The 22,347-nt window shown below is 40.6% G+C and overlaps 3 protein-coding genes across 4 annotated transcripts; 1 reads left to right on the top strand and 2 right to left on the bottom strand.

Annotated features, from left to right (window-relative positions):
* Positions 1–7,830: 7,830 nt before the first annotated feature.
* LOC135083492 (mediator of RNA polymerase II transcription subunit 20) lies at positions 7,831–9,562 on the bottom strand. Its single transcript, XM_063978252.1, has 4 exons — positions 9,228–9,562; positions 9,012–9,154; positions 8,542–8,801; positions 7,831–8,162 (listed from the first exon to the last, which is right to left on the bottom strand). The coding sequence occupies exons 1-4, from the start codon at positions 9,239–9,241 to the stop codon at positions 7,953–7,955; spliced, it is 627 nt and encodes a 208-aa protein (XP_063834322.1). The 5' UTR covers positions 9,242–9,562; the 3' UTR covers positions 7,831–7,952.
* Positions 9,563–9,714: 152 nt separating this feature from the next.
* LOC135083407 (homocysteine-responsive endoplasmic reticulum-resident ubiquitin-like domain member 2 protein) lies at positions 9,715–18,935 on the top strand. Of its 2 annotated transcripts, none has more exons than XM_063978148.1 (4): positions 9,715–10,241; positions 11,319–11,767; positions 13,969–14,196; positions 15,455–18,935. In XM_063978148.1, exons 1-4 carry the CDS (start codon positions 10,107–10,109, stop codon positions 15,705–15,707), a joined length of 1,065 nt encoding a protein of 354 aa, XP_063834218.1. In that variant the 5' UTR covers positions 9,715–10,106; the 3' UTR covers positions 15,708–18,935. The 2 variants fall into 2 exon arrangements, with proteins under 2 accessions (XP_063834218.1, XP_063834217.1); XM_063978147.1 differs by having other exon boundaries at positions 9,718–10,241; positions 15,443–18,935.
* LOC135083405 (uncharacterized) lies at positions 18,931–22,347 on the bottom strand. Its single transcript, XM_063978144.1, has 5 exons — positions 22,124–22,347; positions 21,662–21,808; positions 21,453–21,589; positions 20,798–20,997; positions 18,931–19,832 (listed from the first exon to the last, which is right to left on the bottom strand). The coding sequence occupies exons 1-5, from the start codon at positions 22,263–22,265 to the stop codon at positions 18,956–18,958; spliced, it is 1,503 nt and encodes a 500-aa protein (XP_063834214.1). The 5' UTR covers positions 22,266–22,347; the 3' UTR covers positions 18,931–18,955.

Here is a 22,347-nt window from a genome sequence, read left to right on the forward strand (position 1 = left end):
ATTATGTTGCTGTCGCGCTCGCACACCCACTGCGGGCGTCCGTCGCACAGTCGCTTGGGGTCATTGGACAAAATTCTACGTGCTCACAGACCGGGCTTTAGTGACGACGTTTAATGTAAACTTACACTAAGCCCTCAGCAAGACTATATTCGGGATGCACAAAAGTTCCCATATAAAGGCAAGAAGTAGGTAGCCTTATCGGTTCGCTCCGCGCACCCCTTTTACACCCATCCCAAAATGGGACCAAGAAGCTATATTGGGGGCCACTTCTTCTTTGTCGGTTCGCAAGACACTTATAAGCAGAATTAAATTGAATTTTCGGATAGTTTTCAATTTATTGGTACCGTTTGAAAGAAGCGCTTTCAGGATCAGTAACCAGTTTTTCGATATCTTGTATAGTTTAGAAATAATCGAGTGAGATCACATATCGTTTCCACTCTGTATACGCACATGAGTTCGCCTTATTATATACCAATTTATATGGCATTAAAGATTAAATACCCTAGCTCGCACTTATTACGTGTTATGAAGCTATAAATTACTGTATTGGATTGAAAAATAGGCTGACAAAGTTGACTGAGTTTCTTCCGCCACTTCTCAGCACCCAGCCTCACGCCCGTATTCACAAACATTACTATGAGGTCTCACAGTGCACGTGGACGCACAGGGTCACACACGAACCAATCGAGCTTTATTCAACGCTGTGCGTTCGATTTGCTGCTTCACTTAAGCAAGCATCGTTTGTGAAGTACTTATTATTATTCTGTGATACGGGTGTTATTTTGTTGATTCACCAACATTCCAAACTATCTTGGGAGCATACGCTGACAAACTTTCAGCTTTTATAAAATGACGTAGGTCTGGCGTTCACTAGCTCTTAGTCTAGTATACTGACCAGTTGCCAGCGGCCCCAGTGGTCGCGCGCGACGAGCACGTGGCCGGCCTCCCACACGCAGATCTTCATGCCTCCGTCCTCCAGCGCACACGTCACGTGCGCCGGACGCATCTTGTCCAAGTCCAACTGCGACCATGGACAAAATCTAAATACCTTTATTTAGGTACGGACTACTCACAAGGTGGACCGACGACATCATAAAGGTACGGGACTATTCCCACCTCTCGTTCCCACCACTGCAACTCCTGTGTTGCCAGGATCTACAGCTTGACCGCCACGAAAACCCAACCAATGAAGGTCAAGTTTGTCCCGGGGGAAAGTTAAACTGTCATTGGACCCGCAACGAAATTAATCAGAAGAATATAGGAGTTCGAAAATAAGATTCGACTTTGACTTCCCTCCATTGCAAAGCGGATGACAGGTGACAAACAAAGGTTTAAAACCTTTAATAAAAGTATTAAAACATCATAAAGGTAGCAGGAAGGCTAGACGCAGGCAGCTACCAACCGGGCAGCGTGGAAAGCATTGGGGGAGGCCTATGTTCAGCAGAGGACGTCCGACGGATGAGATGATGATGATGATGAGGTATACTAAGAATCGCTATACTCGGCGCAGACACGTGGCAGGCGGTGTAAAAATAAAACAGTGCATATCACGTTTTTTCTCGCACTCACACTGGTTAGGAGTGACGTCACACATAGGCAGGCATAGAGCTGTTAATGCGTAATAATTATTAAAATATTAGCGAGGGTGCATGGCTGTTTAAAAAAATATTTATGACCCCGCCTGCCACGACTCTTTGCGTCAAATATAACAATCGCTGGGGCAGAAAAGTTCTCGAGTGGCGACCACGAGCCTGAGGACATAGTGTGGGCAGGCCCCCAAATAGAATCTGGTGAAGGTCGCGGGAGGTGCCAGGACTGGTCGTTGTGGAAAGCCTTGTCCAGCCGTGGACATTATTTGGCTGAAACGAACGAACGAAACGAAATCATCAGCATCATTTATTATCATTTCAGCCACAGGACGTTCACTGCTGAAACTATTTTGGTGGCCTATGCCACCCCCAATGAATTCCATTTCGCCCGGTTGGTAGCGGCCTGCATCCAGTGCCTTCCTGCTACCTTATTGAAGTCGTCGGTCCACCTTGTGGCCTCATAAAGAAGCTCAAAGTTGCTATGAACTAAATTAGTCGTAAAATTTAGCTCTACCGCAGTGTTTCGAGAAAACATTTGTAAAATCGCAAACTAGTCGAAAAGTGGTCGAAATGTCTTTTTTTTTGTATGGAGTTTTGACGGATTAGATTTTTGATTCGATCAAAAAGTGCAACTTGTCTAGGGGGGCTGCCCCAAGAGTTTCCACAACAGCCATCTTTGCTTCTTTTTGTGGGCTAAGATTAAGTACTTATTATACCTAGAACTTATGGGTGAATGATGGCAATTCTGCACACATGTCCTCTTATTCAGCCAGGTATAACCGCGAGGACGAATGACGTCATTTGACCGAAACGATGATAACCGCGAGGTGGTATGCCCAAGGGAAGGTGTAAGGATGTCTCTGCTCTGGTAGCCTTATTCTCTGACGCTGTCACAGGGCTTTTTCCCAATGAGTTAATTAACTAATGTACTCTCCATAAACTAAAAACATTATTCTTTAAGCTACTTGACTATAATGTATACTTACATTCGTGATGGAATAAAAGTCTTGACAGAGCCCAGACGGTACGTGTGACATAGGCACGACTTCCTTTTGTAGCTCGTTGAAATCTGTAAGTAATAGGTGCCGATACTGCCGATGAAAGATTATACCTACATATTAATTGTATATCATAAAACAAAAACTTACAAATTTATTATATTTTATTTTATTTATTTTATTTTATTTGTTTAACAATGTTTCAATTACTTAATACTTACCAGAATTAAACTTCACGACATAGAATTCTGGGTCGCGCAGCAAATCCGGGGGTGGGCAAAGGGGCCTTATAGCACTCACTGAAATAAAAGATGAAATCCCAACTAATATTATAAATGCGAAAGTAACTCTGTCTGTCTGTCTGTCTGTCTGTCTGTCTGTCTGTCTGTTACGCTTTCCCGCTTAAACCTCGCAACCGATTTTGATGAAATTTGGCATAGAGATAGTTTGAGTCCCGGGAAAGAACATAGGATAGTTTTTATCCCGGTTTTTGAAACAGGGACGCGCGCGATAAAGTTTTTCTGTGACAGACAAAATTCCACGCGGGCGAAGCCGCGGGCGGAAAGCTAGTATTATTATAAAAGTATCAGAGAATTAAATGTTACCATCTTCGTATGCATCTTCTCAAAATTGTTTGAGAGGATAGTCCACAACCAAGTATACAGTGCCCTATCAAACTTTTTTATCCCTGAGCAGCATGTTTCCTCAAAAAGCGGTCAACAGCAAGTAATCTCCACAGCACGAGCGCGACGGTATTCAGAATCTGCCCGTTCTCGTACTTGGGGTGGAGAACGTAGTTGCTTACGCGAGGCTTCGCCTGCTCTTATTATAGAAGTGCTTGCAACCCAGGCAGCTCACTCACCGCCTCCCGCTGGGTTTTGACTTTTGAACTATATGAGCACGATGTTGCTCAACGTCTGTCCATTTTATTACTCGGGGTGGAGAACGTAGTTGCTCACGCGGCGCTTCACCCGCTCTTATTATAGAAGCGCTTGCAGCCCAGCCGGGCTAGGATCCGCATAAGACAAAAATCGTTAAAATGGCGTGATAACCACTTATCCAGGCAGGCCTCCCACTAGGTGGACCGACGATCTGGTGAAGGTCGCGAAAGGCGCCTGGTTGCGAGCGGCGCAGGACCGGCCGTTGTGGAAATCCTTGGGGGAGGCCTTTGTCCAGCAGTGGACGTCTTTCGGCTGAAACGAACGAACGAACGAACCGCTTATCGCGGCGCGCTTCATAGGTCTACCGGTAGCTCACTCACCGTCTCTCACTGGATCCTTGAGTTGCACGAGCGCGACGGTGTTCAGCGTCTGCCCGTTCTCGTACTCGGGGTGGAGAACGTAGTTTCTCACGCGGCGCTTCACCCGCTCTTATTATAGAAGCGCTTGCAGCCCAGCCGGGCTAGGATCCGCATAAGACAAAAATCGATAAAATGGCGTGATAACCGCTTATCGCGGCGCGCTTCATAGGTCTACCGGTAGCTCGCTTACCGTCTCTCACTGGGTCCTTGAGTTGCACGAGCGCGACGGTGTTCAGCGTTTGCCCGTTTTCATACTCGGGATGCAACACGTAGTTGCTCACGCGGCGCCCCACTCGCTCTTATCGACGTCAAAATGTATGGGCAAAATCGATAAAATGGCGTGATAATAACCGCTTATCGCGCATTCTAAGCCTACTGACTGGTAGCCCACTCACCGTCTCTCACTGGGTCCTTGAGTTGCACGAGCGCGACGGTGTTCAGCGTCTGCCCGTCTTCATACTCGGGGTGCAACACGTAGTTGCTCACGCGGCGCCCCACTCGTTCCCAGCCCTCGCCGAGCAACACGCGAGTACTTGACCTAAGGGTTGTATTACAAGATTTTAAACTTCCCCTATGTTGTGTTTCTCTTGCTACTGGTTCCATTACAACGGGACTATTCCCATCCCACCTCTCGTTTCCACCGCTGCAACTCCTGTGTAGATCTATGTATACAGATTGAACGCCAATAAAAACCCAACCAGAGCCCCGATTACGGTAACTTTTAACGTCTACAATCCAGACGCGCTTCATCGATTCTGCGATACGATTGGTCAAAACAGCTGACGTACGCTGTTTTGATCATTACGCTGACCAATCGTATCGCAGAATCGATGAAACGCGTCTGGACTGGAAACGTTAAAAATTACCGTAATCGGGGCTCAGTGAAGGTCAAGTTTGTCCCGGTTGTTTAATTGTCATTGGAGTTCGAAGTTAAGGTTCGACTTCCCATTCGCGTTCCATTACAGTTAAAATAGAGAACTATGGGTCTGAACGCAACATTTTTTCATTAAGAACATGAGAACCGGAATCCTTGGGAGAGGCCTTTGTCCAGCTTTTACTGAAACGAACAAGTATCTAACTTATCTACAGCTTGACGTTTCGGCTATGTTGCTACTGGTTACAAGCAATAAATTTTGATACAGGGTCCGATTAAAGCTTCAACCACACCAACGCGTGTAGATTGCCATCGCCGGCGCGATCACAGCGCGATCAAAGGCTAATGACAGATCGCGTGAACTGTCATAGGCCTGTGATCGCGCCAGCGATGGCGATCTGCACGTGTTGGTGTGGTTGAAGCATAAGGCCACCACCACTGATACGGCCTTACTAACCTGAAGTCGTGCTTGGGCATACGGCCGATGTCGGAAGATGGCGCTATCACGAACTCCCGGTGCACTAGAGCCACCGTGGTCACTGCGCGTACGTCACCGCGCGCGAACGTTACTAGAACCCAGAAATACATTCGCGGGTAAAGCCTGGTCCGTGAGCACGTAGAATTTTGTCCAATGACCCCAAGATACCCATCCTTATCGCTCGCGCGTAATTATGTTGCTGTCGCGCTCGCACACTCACTGCGGGCGCCGTTCGCACAGTCGCGACTGCAATATAATTACGCGCGAGCGATAAGGATGGGTAGCTTGGGGTCATTGGACAAAATTCTACGTGCTCACGGACCAGGCTTTAGTCAAACCAAAAGGATTGATTCCACTGCTCAGGAATATAAGTAATACAGGAATACAAATTCTATAAAAAACCGTCACTTTTCCGCTCGATCCATTTCCACCGAAGCGGAGCGGAGCTGAGGGGAGAAAGGCAAATAATGGACTCTGATTGGTTATTCAAAAAACTTCTCTGCTCCACTCCGCATCGCTCCGCCTTAGTGGAAACCGAGCCTCATGTGCCAATTTTGTGTAAAACATAGACATACTATATCAACGGATTAGCAAGCTGAAGTGGCAATGGGCAGGGCATATAACACGCAGAACTGACGGCTGATGGGGTAGCGCGGTTCTGGAGTGGAAGCCACGTATTGGAAAGCGCAGCGTAGGACGTCCACCTACAAGTTGGACTGACGACCTCATAAAGGTAGCAGGAAGGCGCTGGATGCAGGCCGCTACCAACCGACCTTTGGGAAATCATTGGGGGAGCCCTATATTCAGCACTGAAATGATAACGATGATGATGAGTATAGGAAATAAGAATAAATAAATTGCCATTAACTCACAACTTGCGTAAAAAAGCACTCCAAGCCAGGGGTATTTCTCGATGGGGACTTGTCCCACCATGACGTCGGGCTCGTCGTCGACGCCGCAGTTCAACGGGTCGATCTCCACCCCGATCAGAATCGGGACTGAAGCGGGACACAAAGTATTCAAATCACTAAAGCTTCAGCCAAACCAACGCGTGCAGATCGCGTCGGCGATGGCGATCACGCGCGTGCATAGCGACCAATGACAGGACGCGTCGATGTGAACTCATCGCTACAAATTCATACAAGACATTACCTACTTAAGTATCTGATCGCCATCGTGCACGCCGAGGGCTGCACAAGTTGGTTAGGTTGAACTACTAGCTGACCCGGCGAACTTCGCACCGCCTATGTTCACCAGAAATTATGTACAAATTTCTAATGGCGAAATATTTTATCATATCGGTCCAGTAATTTGAAAGATGTAAGTAAGTTTACGGAAACATTTATTATAAGATTGATTTTTTGCAATAAAAATTAATACACTAAAGATTAATTATGCGTAGTAAAAAAATAAAATTAAAATCTACATACCCCTCGCCACGAGCAAAACCAAGAAAATGGGTATCATCTTGACCTAACTCCCTAATATCTTCAGCCTTCTTGTAGTAGTCTCTCCGAAGACTCACACCGATGGTATAACTCACTTCCACACCACACCAGCCGTATATTGCTGGGTTATTTGTAAATAACGTGCATTTATAGAAACGAAATCCGGTAAACAAATTATTTTGTTGGAATCCGTAGGATATATCCTATTACGATGAAGGAATGCAAACAATATGGGAATGGTAACAAAAGTTGTTGTTTTTTTATTTTACAACTTCGTTCGTTTCAGCCGAAAGACGTCCACTGCTGTACAAAAGCCTCCCCCAAGGTTTTCCACAAAGACCGGTCCTGCGCCGCCCGCATCCAGGCTCCCGCGACCTTCACCAGATCGTCGGCAAATCAAGTGGCAGTGGGCGGGGCACATTGCTCGTAGAGCTGATGGCCTCTGGGGCAGAAAAGTTCTCGACTGGCAATCACGAGCCGGAAGACGTAGTGTGGGCAGGCCTCCCACTAGGTGGACCGACGATCTGGTGAAGGCCAAGTGTGAAGGCGCATGCATGGAAGTTATAAACTTGCACAACGCAAACAACGGGCTCAAGTTCTCCAATCACCAGCGTCGCTGCAGGACGCCTGCAGCGGCCTACATAGGCCGCTTGCTTTCTGGGGGAATCTGTTCTGGAGTAATTGGAGTAGGAAGATAAACCACAAATCGCGCACAATGGCCCAATCAAGAGGCTAAGTGTGTGCGGTATTCGATTACCCTGCAATACTAAATAACTACTTAACGCAGTAGTGTAAAATAAACTCTTAAGGCTGGGTTGCACCATCTTCCTTTAACTTTAACAAACGTCAAAAATCAAACTCTATACAAAACACACAACCGGTCGTTATAATTACTGTAAAGTTAGGTTGTGCAACTCAGCCTTACTTAAGATTTTGACGAGACATTGGTCCGAGGTCCTACCTATCTCAGGTAGAAACCGACCGTCTAGAAAAAACCGCGTAACAAAATTAAACCTATCATTGCATAAAGTAAATGATAAGGTAAATTGGTAACTCTATGTGTGTTATAGAATGCTGTTTGTTTTCTTAACTTTATGGCTGTGCAACAGGTAGGGAAATTATTTCAAAAATTAAAAGTCTCACTGTCATCAAAATATAGTTTATTATTAGTAAAATTAAACGTCAAAAGACCTAAACCTAGACACGGGAATGTATCACCCATTGTAGTCCTTATTACTAAAGTGTAGAGATCAATTTCACTATACTCAACCGCCACGCATGCCAGTCACTTTTCTGTACGCACTGAAATGTTCTAGGTACTGGTATATGGTGTCAATGGGGGTGTATATTTCGTTCATTCGGCTCAGCAGGTGCTGGGGCGGCTGGATGGTGACCGTGGGGCCTAAGAGGCCTTGGAGAAACTCCCGGAGCAGACCCCACACGGCGTTGGCCATTACACATGGACGATACTCCACCTGCAGGGTAAAGAAAACAGATTTTTTTAATTTACAACTTTATAAAGTATTGTTTTGGTCAAACAAGGCCTTGTTAGGTAGACAGGTGAAAAATAAGATCTCAGAAAAGCATCAGAATAAATTATAAAGTGTTAACGCTTAAAATTTATTATAACTACATACTATTAGACTTACTTGGTGTAAATTTTCTGGGACAGACCACAGTATACCTCAGGTGATACACAATTTTTCTATTTACAAAATGAAATCAAGATTCAATAGTCAAATTAATTTGTTTCCTCACAGGGTTCATCATAGAAGCATGTTTTATAATTAGAGGAAAAATTCATTATTTTCAAGCGTGAATATTAGCTTGCTCATTCTAGCAAATAATACGAACCTCAATGAGTATTCCTTTAAAACTTTGGTTCATAGTCACAGACCCCAATTTCACGCAGAAATCACCGAGCTCGAACCTGGGGCCTTTGCTTTCGATCTTGGTCTGTTTCTTCGATGTGTAATGCTGTGACAGCTTCATCATGAGAAGATCGAATAGCCCATCGGCTATCACGTGAATGTTCTTCGTACCGCTTTCAAGGATAGAGAACACGGATGCAGGTTGTTCCGAATTATGGAGAATGTGCACAGTCTTTGTTGTTCCTGAGGATGCAAGCAAAATTTTGAATTAAAATAAAAAGATAAAAACAAGACAACTTCACAAATGCAGTCGGAGGCATCAATGACTAATTCTTTTATTGGTGATATGTATTTGATGCCTCCGAAATTTTACGAAACTGCACCCCAAAAGGCCGGCGCCATACTTGACGCTTTCTGCTACACGTATTTTTGTGTAAGTGTATAATGACTCACCCATCTGAGGATGAGAAAGATAACTTTCACAGTCCACCAAGAACTGGCCTTGCTGAGTCGCGCCAAGCGCCAAAATCCGCTTCGTGAGCAGCTCAATCACGTAAGTTCCATTCTTATTTTCTGGCACAGGATACTGTTGTAAACTGCAACAAATATAAATATCAGTAACCGTGTCTTACATAGGGTATATGAGACAAGCGTTGGTTTAAAACTTACACTGTAACCCCCATGTTAATGCAAAAAAAACTTTGGTAGAGGTTAGACTTGAGAATTAAGTTTTTTGTACTATTTCACACAGAAATCTTCAGGTTTTTTGGCTGGAATTCAAATATTGTTGATTGGCGGTAGAATTATAGAATGACTTGGAAAATTAGTGTTATTATTGTTCAAAAGTGGGGTAAAAATTTATAACAAAAATAAACACCACCGCTTCTTTGACATTTCCGATACAATGCTTTTTTTTTTAAGAATCTTAGACGTTTCCGAATTTTCCGATTCCGTCCAAAATTGTTTTTTCAAAGAACTATAAAAATCGAAAGTTAATGTATTTTTGAAAATCCGATTTATTAAATTAAGCATTTATTTTCAAAATTTTATTATAAAAATATTGTAAGTAATCATAAAAGATAAATAGTATGATTTTAACACAATCATTGCAACCTTCAACGCCATTGGTCCTTGTATGACATAACCGTAAGTCAGCCAATAGAACGAAATCGTTTGAAAAACATTGGTAAATCAGCTAATCAACGATAAAGGACTCTGTAAATGATAACAAAAATATGACGTCATTAATCATCGTTGGACCAATGAAAAATCGACAAATAATATTTTCAATGGCAAATTGACAAGTGCTGGGGCTCCCTATTTTACGGAGTATTTATTTACTTAGTAAAAGCATTTTAATTTGTTCAGTATTCTTCCGGCAATGAGACTGATTACATAAAAAAGTTTGCGAAGTGGTTGCATCAGCCAAGTGTTTAGTTTTGTGTGTATTTTTTTGTTTCGTTTTATCTTTTTGGTGTATTTATTTAGAGGTGTGATTCACTGGTCTAATCACGAGTGTTTCTTTGGCGACTATTGAATGATTTAAAAATGATACCGGATAACGTGACGCTGATTGTGAAGGCTCCTAATCAGCAAGTGGAGGATCAAAACGTCGAGTGCCAGTCGTCGTGGACGGTGCGACAACTGAAAGGGCATCTTTCAGAGGTGTACCCTAGCAAACCGGTAAGTGGCAGTAAAATAGTGCGTAGTTATGTTCCAACACACCATAGCTATCCTCTGGACACAAGAAAATCATGCAGTACCAATAATATACCTTTGTGTAGGAATGGAATGATAAAAATCGTAGTCAAAATACTCCCATGAATGTAACTAAGTAAAGTGTGTTTTTTTTCCACCTAAGCCTAAGTAATTCTGCGGAAACACTTGACCACATTTGGTTGATATCTTATTTAATTTAATGTAAAAAATAAGAGTTGTGTTGTGCTTACATCACAAGCCACATAATCAGGAGATTTATCATCAGCTTGACTTGTTGTAATCCAATTTCAATTATGTATTAACTAAAACCTCCTTAAATATTTAAGCATTAGGTACATTTCAAATCTAATTAATTACCTATTATGTGTCTATTATCTTTTTACCTTATTTTATTTATCTACCCTATCATTTAACTATTTAAATAATAATAATCAAGAAACTATATTAATTATTATCTTAGGTATATTCTTGTCACCCTATAAACAGACAAACTCTATCAATTGAAATACTTTCTGAAGAATTCCGAAGCAAAATACCTACCACATACTTTGCCAGAGGTATTTTTGTACAGAAATGCTAGTTATCGCGTACCTAGTTAGTTTGTGTGCGATTGATAAGAGTTTTTAACGACATGCACCAATCAAAACACTGAAATTACAATTAACAACTGCTGATGTGAACATTCTTGAATTAGCTTTGGTAGAATTTACATGGTTTTATTATAAAACAATTTGTAAGTTTGAGGCTTATGTCTCAGCCTATCTAGAGAACTAGTGGTGGTTTGAAGTTGACTTACTGATGGCACTTTAACTAAACAACAATTGTCAACACTTAAACAAATCGTAACTTTTTATCATTAAATTAACAATTGATTTGATATCAATGTGATAATGATAATAATATCTTTCTTTCATAATTTCCCAGTCATTTCTTTACTTACTTTTCTCATCAATCAGTTATTCATTATCTTATCCAAAAAAAACTTCTTCTTACAAATAAATTGTTATCTTTTTGGTAAAGTATACTCAAAACCATTTTCAGAGGACAGAGGAACAGAAAATCATTTACTCTGGACAGTTATTAGATGACAACATAATACTGAAAGATGTTCTGAGGACATACGAAAGTCAGATTGCACATACTATGCACTTGGTCTGCACTCCGACAAGGAAGATGCCTGATCCTACACCAACAGAGGTCCCCAGCACAGACGGACTGAGACTACGTAACGTTACCACTACGGCAACGGCCACAGCAACACCGGCAGAGCCTACAAGGCCGGAGATGAGGCAGAACGACCAGAATCATAATGTAGAAATGCAAAACTACTTGACGTCGTTTGCCAACAACTATGGAAGGGTGCCTCCATATCCGAATTACAATTTTCGAGAAGGTTACCTACCAGTGCCGAATGACCCAGCACTTATGGCCAACCATATTATGATGATGCAGCAAGCGTACCTGCAATATATGCAACAGTATGCTAACATGTATGTATTACTTATCTAAGATAGATAAAGCATCATAGCTCCTCATTTCCTTCCTTCATTCAATATACCTACCTATTGTATCTATTGTATTGCGATAGCATGTATACTTGCCTCTTTTTTACCTTGAAGTTCCAAAGTTCAAGTTGAATGTTTTATACTCATTATCTCATTGGGAGTTAAATTTTCTTTTTGATTGTACAGAATCAAGGTACATTAACTTTGCATTGTGGGCTGTGGCACCTGTGTTTAAATTAGCCATATCAATTTGCGTGTATATTCGCACTGTTTAATCAGCTTCTTAAGGAAGGTCACAGTAGTAAAGATATCAATTTTGTTTGGTTTGGATTACAAACTCAAATTCTTTTACAATGCGAATAAAATTTCGAACTTGCTTTCAAATGACGCAAATAGCGAATTTGATCTAATAGGAAGAAGACAACCACAGTCAGAGGCGGCGTAAGGCGTAGGCGACGTGGGCCACCGCCTACGGCCTCGCGGTACAAGGGGCCTCGCGCATCAAAAATTTTGAAAAAATGTATACAAGGTGGAGATGACAATATCACAATACGAACATTGACTATTAAATATAAATTCTTGATAGCTAAACAATGTAGTTAAAAATAAAAAAATATTTTTTTCCAAACAAATTCAGCCATAATCAGACACTAAATTAAGCAACAACACGGTTTTAAGTGACGAACATTATTCTTTGGCGCAATATTCCTTTAAAAATAATCACTGAATCAAGAAATCAGAAACTGTCAATGTATAAACCTTTGACCCTTTTTTTTATTATTTCATAAAATCCGTCTTCAGGTCGCCACAGAACAAGGCCTCGCGAAATCTGTCTTGCCCACATCAAATTTAGGTCTTGCCCCGCCTCTGACCACAGTATACCTGTAGGGAACCAATTTAGAAAACTGAAAAGACCGAATTAAAAAGATCGTCGAACTTAGTATTGACCGTAGGAAGTACGGTAAATTCGATTTACCGCTTCACTGCGCCACCGCAGTCAATGAGGAAGTGCCGCGCTATTAGATCAAATGTATGGAAGAGAGCTTGCTTAAATTATGCTGATCTCTCTAATGGCTCACTTTCATTGGTTATCCTTTGTCCTGCCCCGCATTTGTGGGCGTGGAAAATCTGAAAATTTCTGTTCCGCATATTATAGGTACCACCCGCGACCTTCACCGGATCGTCGGTCCACCTAGTGGGAGGCCTGCCCACGCTACGTTTTCTGGCTCGGCTGGGGCAAGAACTTTCCTGCCCCAGCGGCCATCAGCTCTACGAGCTATGTGCCCCGCCCACTGCCAATGCGACGATCTGGTGAAGGTCGCGGGAGGTGCCTGGATGCGAGCGGCGCAGGACCGGTCTTTGTGGAAATCCTTGGGGGGAGGCCTTTGTCCAGCAGTGGACGTCTTTCGGCTGAAACGAACAGCTACGCCGACCGCTGATTTCCATTGGTCAATCATCATCATCACAATTTCAGCCAAGAGATTACTCAAACACATCCTCCTTTCCTCTTTGGTGAAAACCTCCATTCGTGGACTTAAGGTCTCATGTCCCCTAGATGGGGCAGAGGGCATCCACAACAGTCTTCTTCAGTCAGTCCTGAGCTTCGCGTTTGTTCTCGCTCCAGGTCTTGCAGATTTGTGGAGGGATATGATATATTTTTAAAGATTATTAGCAATTTGTATTGCACAAATTACTAATAGTCCCGTTAGCCTCTCGTGTTAAGCTAAATAAGCTTGTGTTACGAGTGGGCTCACCACAATAGTCGAGCGGCGGTGGGATTCGGACCCGCGTTCCTCGGATCTCGAGTCGGCCAGTCCGACCACTTCACTGTTGGGCTATCGTGGCTATAAATAAATGCCTATTCAAACCTGAGCGATATTCGCTGCCGCTGTAGGTACATACCGCGCGGGTTTCGCTCAGGTATTTAGTATCAAGTATCGCGGCTAGAGCGACCTGAGCGATATTCGCTGCCGCTGTGGGTAGAGGTACATACCGCGCGGGTTTCGCTCAGGTATTTAGTATCAAGTACCGCGGCTAGAGCGTTTTCTCTGCCGCAGACGGTAGCGAATACCGCTTAGGTCTGAACAGTATTATTACCGCACCCACTGGGTTTTCTCTGCCGCAGACGGTAGCGAATACCGCTTAGGTCTGAATAGGCCTTTAATTTGGTCGTAAATCGCTTGCAGGTGGCAAGCCACGGCAACGGCGCCGGCCGCGCCCGCGCCGCCGGCGGAGGCGCCTCCACAGGTGCCCCCGCCGGCGCCTCCCGCCGACGAAGAAGACGGAATGGGCCACGACTGGCTAGATCACATGTACGCGGCCTCGCGCTTGGGAATACTGTTCTCGCTGGTGTATTTGTACGGCAGCCCGGCTAGGCTGCTGCTAGTCGTTTTGCTGGCTATGGCTGGTTACCTGTGAGTAGCTTTACATCTATACTTAATATACTCAACATCAAATAAACCGCACCTTCCGCGACGGGAACTTTAACGATTTTCTTCTGACACAATCATGGTGCCCCAACAATATTGGTGTTATTTGAAAGCCCAATAAATATCCTTAAAGAAAAACACATTTAATTTCTTAATAAATGATTAACATATACCATAAATGTGACTTGAAAAAATACCTCACTTTGGGCCCACCTATGGGATCAATTAGACCAATTTTTATGGTTATAAAACCAAATAATGATCTCACGTGTCCTCTTTAACAGATGGATAGCGATTAATCCCAACTTAACAGTTTTATAGCCATAGAAGTTGGCTTTAGCGTAACTACCTATTTTTTGAAGAAGTGGCTCTGGATCCTTCCCTAGACACATTTTTGGGGTAAAAACCTTTCCTTTAATGAAATGAAGGTTAGCACTAGGCTTTTAAATGGTGCCAATATTAGTGGGAAGTTGGGATGCATACGTTTGAAAATGCTTGTCGCGGGAGGTGCGATTTATTTGATGTCGAGTGTATTATAAAGCTGAAGAGTTTTTTGTTAGGTTGAACACGCTTTTTGTGTTGGATAGCCCATTTATCGATGAAGACTAAAGCCCGGTCTGTGAGCACGTAGAATTTTGTCCAATGACCCCAAGCTCACTGCAGGCGCCCGTCGCACAGTCGCGACAGCAATATAACTACGCGCGAGCGAATAAGGATGGGTAGCTTGGGGTCATTGGACAAAATTCTACGTGCTCGCAGATGAGACTATAGGTTATATAACATCACCTTACGGCCAATAAGAGAGGAGCAGTAAAGAGAAATGTTGCAAAAACGGGAAATATTATTCAACTATATTCACGCGTATGAAGTCGCGGGCACAGCTAGTTGTTTATACTTTTATGACAGACTTGCCATTTGCATGAATGTTTATACTCTTGAGAGCTCATTAGCGCACACTCACTCGGAAGATACTCGTATAAGGCCGATTGTTTTGGTTGGTTATGTTATAATTTAGTAATGGAATTAGCTACAGTCCAGTACCGACAGACAAACAATATTTTTAACCCTATCTATTTATTATACCTACTTAAATGCATCGTATTGTATCTGTTGTGTACAAATACATAATGCAGGTGGCATATTACGAATTTTCATTGAATGCAAATCACATGTATTCTCTTATTGTTTTTTCTACCGAACCAGCTGCATATTAATCACTGTTTTACTACAGCGTTTATTACAGACACCACGTGGGCTTCTTCCGCGAGCTCCATCTCCAACCGCCCAACGAAGGGAACCGTCGCAACGAAGCCAACGCCCCGGAGAGGCCCCAGAACCCCGCCGCCCCCAACGCCCCGCCGCCCGCCGGCGACGACGCCCCGCCGGCGCCCGACGCCCCACCGCCTCCCACAAACAACGACAACCAGTCCCTACTAGCGGTAACGTGGATGATAGTCACCTCATTCTTTGCGTCGCTCATACCGGACGCTAACTAATGTGATATTTACGTTAACTCAATATTTAGATTGATACAAGTCGAGCGTGGGACCGCCGATACGATTTTGAGATCGTCAGGGCTGTATTTAGTGACGATAATAACCTATTTGAGGTCACTTCGTTTTCGGCAGTGTAGACTAAACGAGGATAACGCTAAAATCGTGACTATTATAACAAGATAGTAGTGTACTAAAATTTTCTAGTAAATTATAAAAAGATCTACTCCAAATGAACTCTTAAGTGTTTTAAACCATTTACAATTAAAATTACAATATATTTTAGTGAGATACTCCAGAAATAGTATATTTAAATGTTCAAATTTTTACATTAGCAAAAATATGGATGTATTTTAACACTAAGGTCGCATAATCAATTGGTAAATAATTATATTTGTTTACCTACATCTAGTTCTTATCTGGCTATGACTGTATAAAATATGGTATATACGACCACATTAGTGAAAAACGGTTAAACCTAAAAGAATTTTTACTACTTTCTTGCCTATAATATGTTAACTATGTAAGAGCAGCCGAGTACAGATTAACTAGCAAGATCGGCGCATTTCGTGCCATGTGGTTGCAAATACTAGTGTGTTTGAGTAAAATTCCCCCTCTCTCATTTATGTACAAAATACCTACGGCTACCTACTTCAAAATGAAGTCGCAAAGTTTGATATTAATAATGCAATTAATTCATTAATATCAAAGGTGAATGCTTGTTTCAAACTAGAAAATAAAATGCGGATGTTATTTTTGCTATGATTGGTTTAGAAATAAAATTGTGTGTCTTATGAGTATAGAAAATTTTGCTCTTGCAATAACTTGTTTAAAAAACCTCACACACCAATATGAAGTATACATAAGTTTGGTGAAATTTTATAAAAATTTAAGTGTTCTATTACTTTGTTTTTCCTAGTAAGTATTATGTTTTTGTGTAGAATATTACCCGGCTATTGTAACACATGCTCCTGGTTATAGGCTTTAAATTTTCATGTGATGCTCCAATGTAGGGAACAACGACGTTATAATTATAATGTCATCTACATTATGATGTTTTTGCTTCACAATTAATTCCTATATGAGAAACCAGGAGCTAGTGTTGTAGTTATAAAAATTGTGGTGTTAGCATCTTATAGTGGTTGATTTTTGTCACGATACTTTAAAATTTAACCAGTTGAGATAGGGTTTAAAACAATTGAAAAATAATGTTGTTTATAATGGTTAAAGGGTTTAACAATCTGTATGTTTATTGAAAATTGTAAATATAAAAACATGGTGGAATAAGTCCGGTCAGTTTAGTTGACTAAACGAGGGAGAAATTGATTTTAATGAAACCTAAAATAGCCTTTCTTCATACCAGTCGGTTTCTCAAGTTATTTTTATAATTTGAATATAGATAGCTCAGATTCCAAACGATGCTAAAAGCTGGGCAGGCTACGAATTCTGGCTATTTATACAAAGCCTTTTGCATTGATTTGTTTTAAAATTTTCGTTGTACTGACGTAAAACCAAAAACTAATTGTACATATTTATTCTTTATAGTTTTAGGATTTTAACTAATAAATTAGTGATATTGTATGTGGCTATGTAAAAATGCTATCAGTGTGATCATTATATTATAATTATGATCATTTAGATAAAGTAATTGTTATGAAGTTTTTGAACGGCTCTTACGAATTAACTAACTAGTTCCGAATCACAGTGATCAAATGTTGCCTTTTCTTAAATTAATAAGAATTTGAGTTGTCACTATGGCTCTATGGCTACACCAATAAATATAAAAGAAGTCAATGAAAAATTTAATAATTTTTCTTTAAAAACAAACTTTAAACCACCGTCCACGGTCTCTTTAAACACTCGACATTGGCGAAACCAGTGTGCTTCAAATACGCATCATTGAAGCCATTAAACAGAATATTATAGGATAGAAATAAATTGATACAGTCCGATGATTATTATTATTCAACGTCTTACAAACCAGACAAGTAGTACGCGTATTGTTTGTAATATCAAATGTGTAATTTGAAACCAGATACTTGTTTAAACATTAACGAACCGTGTCGTAATTGTTAGCACGCCTCTGTATCGGTTATTATCCGGTCAATAAATATTTCACTGCTCAGTGTGTTTACCAGTGGATTTCGTAAATATTTATAACTTAACTTTTCTCTCAGTACACAAAAATTGAATCTTTAATTATAATGTGTACTGTAATGCCAGTTACCACATTTGAATTTGATGTAATGCAGAACATCTTTCCACCTTGCTTTCTTAAAACTCTTTTCAGATTTAATTTTCTGTTCATACAAATACCACATAGAGCTAAACACCGTGGCATCTTATGCAGTCGTAATACGTGCTATTTTGCAACAAATTGTGTAGTCTGATGTGCTGTCATTTGTAAATAAGACTTGAGCTCGATTCAAAATAGACCATTGAAACCTTCGATCAACAATACCATCTAGATATCGGGTCAGCGCAAAAATTTCGTCTCGGAAAATAAGTGCGCACTTGAGGAGTGTGTATTGATTTGTAATTACATAATCTCTATTTTCGTCTGGCTTCAATTTAATTTAACATTTTATATTCTTTAAAATCATATGCCCACATGGCCATGGTGTACATACACCCCGCTAACAGTGAGTTGGCGTTAATTAAATAAGAGCTCACTTCTCAAATGCGCTGTTATTTCGTATAGAACGTAGTTTTTCCTTTCTTGGTATTGTTTAAATAATTGGTATTGTTTCTTGGCTTAAGTTTAAATAGATCATACTGAACTTTACTGAAGTGTCATTTCATAAATGGGCCTACCAAACTATTGAGTTTTGAAGTCAAGTAGTGTGTATTTTAAAAATGTAACTTCTTATTTTAATTGTATAGAGCCTTACTCAGCTTGATATTTTAAACAAATTGTTTGCTTTACTATAAGAATTCTTGCCTTCTTTTATTATTTTGGTCGATTTATAAATTGACGAACGTTAATACAAAGATTACCTGCATTTTGATGTAAAGATAAGCTATTATGTATTATAACGTAAGGTCGTGTAAAATCTAGCTCGCGGGTCACAAACAATTTTATTACTCTCGTTAACTGACCCACAAACGTTTGTTACATAACTTGACGGCAACTTTAAAATGTCGCGTTAAAAGTATAAACTATGATTGAATCGTTAAGTACTGTGATAAGACCTTGTTTGCACCCTCGTAAATAAAACTTCAAATGTATAACCAGTAGTTTTATTACTTACCTAGAAGTCGTCCGTGAAATCAACGTCCATTACATCTTCTAAAACATCCTTATCAATTATTGCAGTAGTTTCATTACTGATCTTTGAATCTACATTATCTGTATTAGATAATTCTCCAGCATTGTTAGGTATATCTGAATTAACATGTTCTTTGTTTTGAATCAATTCATTCTCATCTAATCTTATATCACTATTGCGATCGGACATTGTTTCCTCATTATCTAATTCATTTTCAGTACCTGAATTGTTTTGTTCAGTATTTTTGATGTTATCACCAATAGAAGTATCTAATTTCTTATCAGAATTATTTATTGTATTGGTGTGACTCAAATCTTCTGTGTCATTAACTTTATTGTCTTGATTTGTGTCAGTTAATTGATCTATTTTATCAACTTTATTGTTTACATCGGCGACCGACTGATTAACGATTGCATCATCTTCATCATCAGAACTATCAATAACATTCGATTTGTTACATTTTCGTGAAACCACTTCAGTAGCTGCTTCCATACTGTTATCAGGCTCAGTTATAACTTCAGTATTATTCTTTTTATCAATTATGTTCTCTTCATCATTATCATTTATGTCCTCTTCCATTTCATCAACTTTACTGTGTACATCAACTGTGATAGATTGATTGACTGTTGAATCATCTTCATCGGAACTATCAATAACATTAGATCTATTATGTTTTCGTGTCACTACTTCATCAATAACTTCTATTCTGGGAATAGGGTCAGGATTTTCAGCTACGGAATTGTCATTTTTTAGTTTGGCAAGCCTCCTTTCTTCGGCTAGACGTCTGTTTCGTAACATACGTTCCCGTTGCTCGTCGCTGATGGAAGGAGATGAAGTTGCTTTCGGCATCATGAGTGACCTGTGGAGCCAGATACGTAAAGATTAGCTCTAGCTAGTGAATAGGTCTTGATTATGTTATTAAGTTAAGTGTTAGGCCGGCAATAGACGGACCGCTTGAAGCAGTCAGGGTCGACAGCTTCAAGCTGTCGACCGCTCGAATCAGTTGCAACTGCTCGAGCGGTTCGTGTATGTGCGTCCATAGAACTGCAGTTCACTGTGCAGTCGACAGCTTGAAGCTGTCGACCGTGACTGCTTCAAGCGGTCCGTGTATTGCCGCTCTTAGTATGCCTAGTACCATCACTTCAAGAAACCATATATTATTATGCTGATGCTGAGAAGTGTTGGTCAAAACTCAGTCTCCTTTGTCAGCCTCTTATTTATTACAGGAAATACATTTATTTATTTAAACTTTAATGCCAAAATAAATTTGTACATAAGGCGAACTTAATGAACTAAAGCGTTCTCGACCAGTTTACCAAGATTATGTAATAATTTCAAGCCTGTGGCTGGATGAATTCCAATGTTCTGATCAATCACAGGATAGAAAGAATCTTGACTTAAATAGTAGGTTATGGGGCACACTATGCTTAGTATAGATAGTTTCATCCACGAAGACGCGCCCCACATTTCGCTGATGTTTGAGTGTTATCGGTACACGTTAAATCATCCATGAGTGCACACGCTCACTACAATAATGACGCTCGGATTGCTCAGATCAAACTCCCCGCACTCCGCGCTTCCCTCGACCAAATATTGGTCGGGAGCGTCTTATTTATTTATTTATACTTCAATGCCAAAAATATTAACATTAGGCGAACTTAATGCCATAAGGCATTCTCATCCAGTTTACCTTCGGGTTATGCAGAAAAATTGGTTTGGCGGAATAACAAAAAAAATAAAATAAAGCAACGGCAAAACAAATATGCTACATATACATAACGTACGTCTTCGTGGATGAAACGAACTATAGGTCTGATAGCTTACCTATCCACACTGGGTGTTTGAGGCGCTTTACGAGCTGAGGCAGGCGCAGGCGTGGCCCTCGCGATGTCTATCTGCTGCTGCAGCAGCTTGTCGAATTCGTCTTCCTCCTGCGGAGCCCCGCCCTCGTCGTCACTGGAGTCCTGCTGTGTGACCGGCTCCTCTGAGGTAATCTGATCCGACCTTATTTTGTGGAGGTGGACCTGGGAAATTAAACAAGGGAGATGTAAAAGATTATTTTTGTTATAATGACATGTAGAGAATAAGCCGATTCCAATTGGAATTTGGAAGCATACACCAATAAAAGACAACACACATTGCTGCTACAGGTAGAGGGCATTATTTTTACTACAGTAGTGGCGCAGTTTGCCAAATCGCACTTGCCAAATGTTTGTCTCGAAGCGCTGGTAGGGCAAAAAAATAATGAGACATGTATAGGCTCCTTAAGAGCATTTGACGATTTGTAAATTAATTAGTTATTATTACTTATTTAATTAGTCTAAACAAATAAAAATATTTTTGATTTTGAGTGAAAACACCCTTAAACACCACTCCATTGCTAGGAACTAGGGTCTAAATTTATTAGGTGCCATAATTTATCCAGATACTACATTATTTTCATTAACAATAGGTAGTAAAGAACCATGGATTTCATTACCATAACAGCTTTTTTCTTGCCAAGAGTCTCAATCTTCTTCAAGCAGTCGTGGAATCCAAATTTGGGGTACAGTCTGTATGCCCAGTGCTCCAGTTTTTTGAGGACCATATCCAGGTCTTCTTTTTCATGTCCTTTGCCTAAAATTAAAAGTAGTCTAAGAGTAATAATTTTACGATTAAATGTCAACGATTAATAAATAAAAAGTTTACCCTTGAATTTGAAGTCTTTAAAATGATCGGGTATGACTTGAATTCCCCTGGGGCCTGTCAGGCGAGCAGGATTTAAAATGAACCTAGGGTTTTTCACAATACGCTTAGCTTTTGCTTGTGTTGGATCAACTCTTCTTTTATCTTCCTCTGTAAATAATGTTAGTAAAGGTAAGTACATACTACTTATAAAAAAAATACTGGTAGGTAATTGCTCTATGGCGATAAATTTTTTCACACAGAATCTTAGTTTGATATTCAAGTAAAGCCTTGTTTGCTTATTAAGTAAATCAAATTTATCTTGTTATGTTGCTGAGTAAATATTGTTTTTACTAAGGTACCAAATAGGTAAACATTGTTTTTACTTCCTTCAAAGTAAGAGGTTATAAAGGTACAAAATCTATTACAATTTACTTAATTGCTAGTAACTGTCGAGTTTAAGCGAAATATTAAGATTATACGAACCAGCTTCATCTTCTTTTTCTTCACTATCATCGCTATTTGGAGACTGCGGCCTTTCATCATATTCGTCACCTTCGATCACTCGCTCTAACTCTTGTGCTTCACCAGCCTCGTCTTCAAGGAACACATCTTCTAGTAATGACATTTTAATTGTAATTACCTACATTTACATTAGTAGGAAGGAACGAATAAATTAAGCCTAGAACCTAGATCAAACAAATCGACAA

This window comes from Ostrinia nubilalis, chromosome 23 (genome assembly GCF_963855985.1).
Source record: "Ostrinia nubilalis chromosome 23, ilOstNubi1.1, whole genome shotgun sequence".
In the NCBI taxonomy this organism is placed as follows: Eukaryota; Metazoa; Arthropoda; class Insecta; order Lepidoptera; family Crambidae; genus Ostrinia; species Ostrinia nubilalis.

Coding starts and splice junctions, on each gene's coding strand:
- LOC135083492 (XM_063978252.1), bottom strand. Junction 8,802..9,011: donor TCTTTCTCATCCTCAGATGG/GTGAGTCATTAT, acceptor TTGCATCCTCAG/GAACAACAAAGACTGTGCAC. Junction 8,163..8,541: donor TTAAAGGAATACTCATTGAG/GTTCGTATTATT, acceptor TTTACCCTGCAG/GTGGAGTATCGTCCATGTGT.
- LOC135083405 (XM_063978144.1), bottom strand. CDS start 22,265: ATGTCATTACTAGAAGATGTGTTCCTTGAAGACGAGGCTGGTGAAGCA. Junction 20,998..21,452: donor GCAAGAAAAAAGCTGTTATG/GTAATGAAATCC, acceptor TTAATTTCCCAG/GTCCACCTCCACAAAATAAG. Junction 19,833..20,797: donor CAAACACCCAGTGTGGATAG/GTAAGCTATCAG, acceptor CTGGCTCCACAG/GTCACTCATGATGCCGAAAG.
- LOC135083407 (XM_063978147.1), top strand. CDS start 10,107: ATGATACCGGATAACGTGACGCTGATTGTGAAGGCTCCTAATCAGCAA. Junction 10,242..11,318: donor AGGTGTACCCTAGCAAACCG/GTAAGTGGCAGT, acceptor AACCATTTTCAG/AGGACAGAGGAACAGAAAAT. Junction 14,197..15,442: donor CTGGCTATGGCTGGTTACCT/GTGAGTAGCTTT, acceptor GTTTTACTACAG/CGTTTATTACAGACACCACG.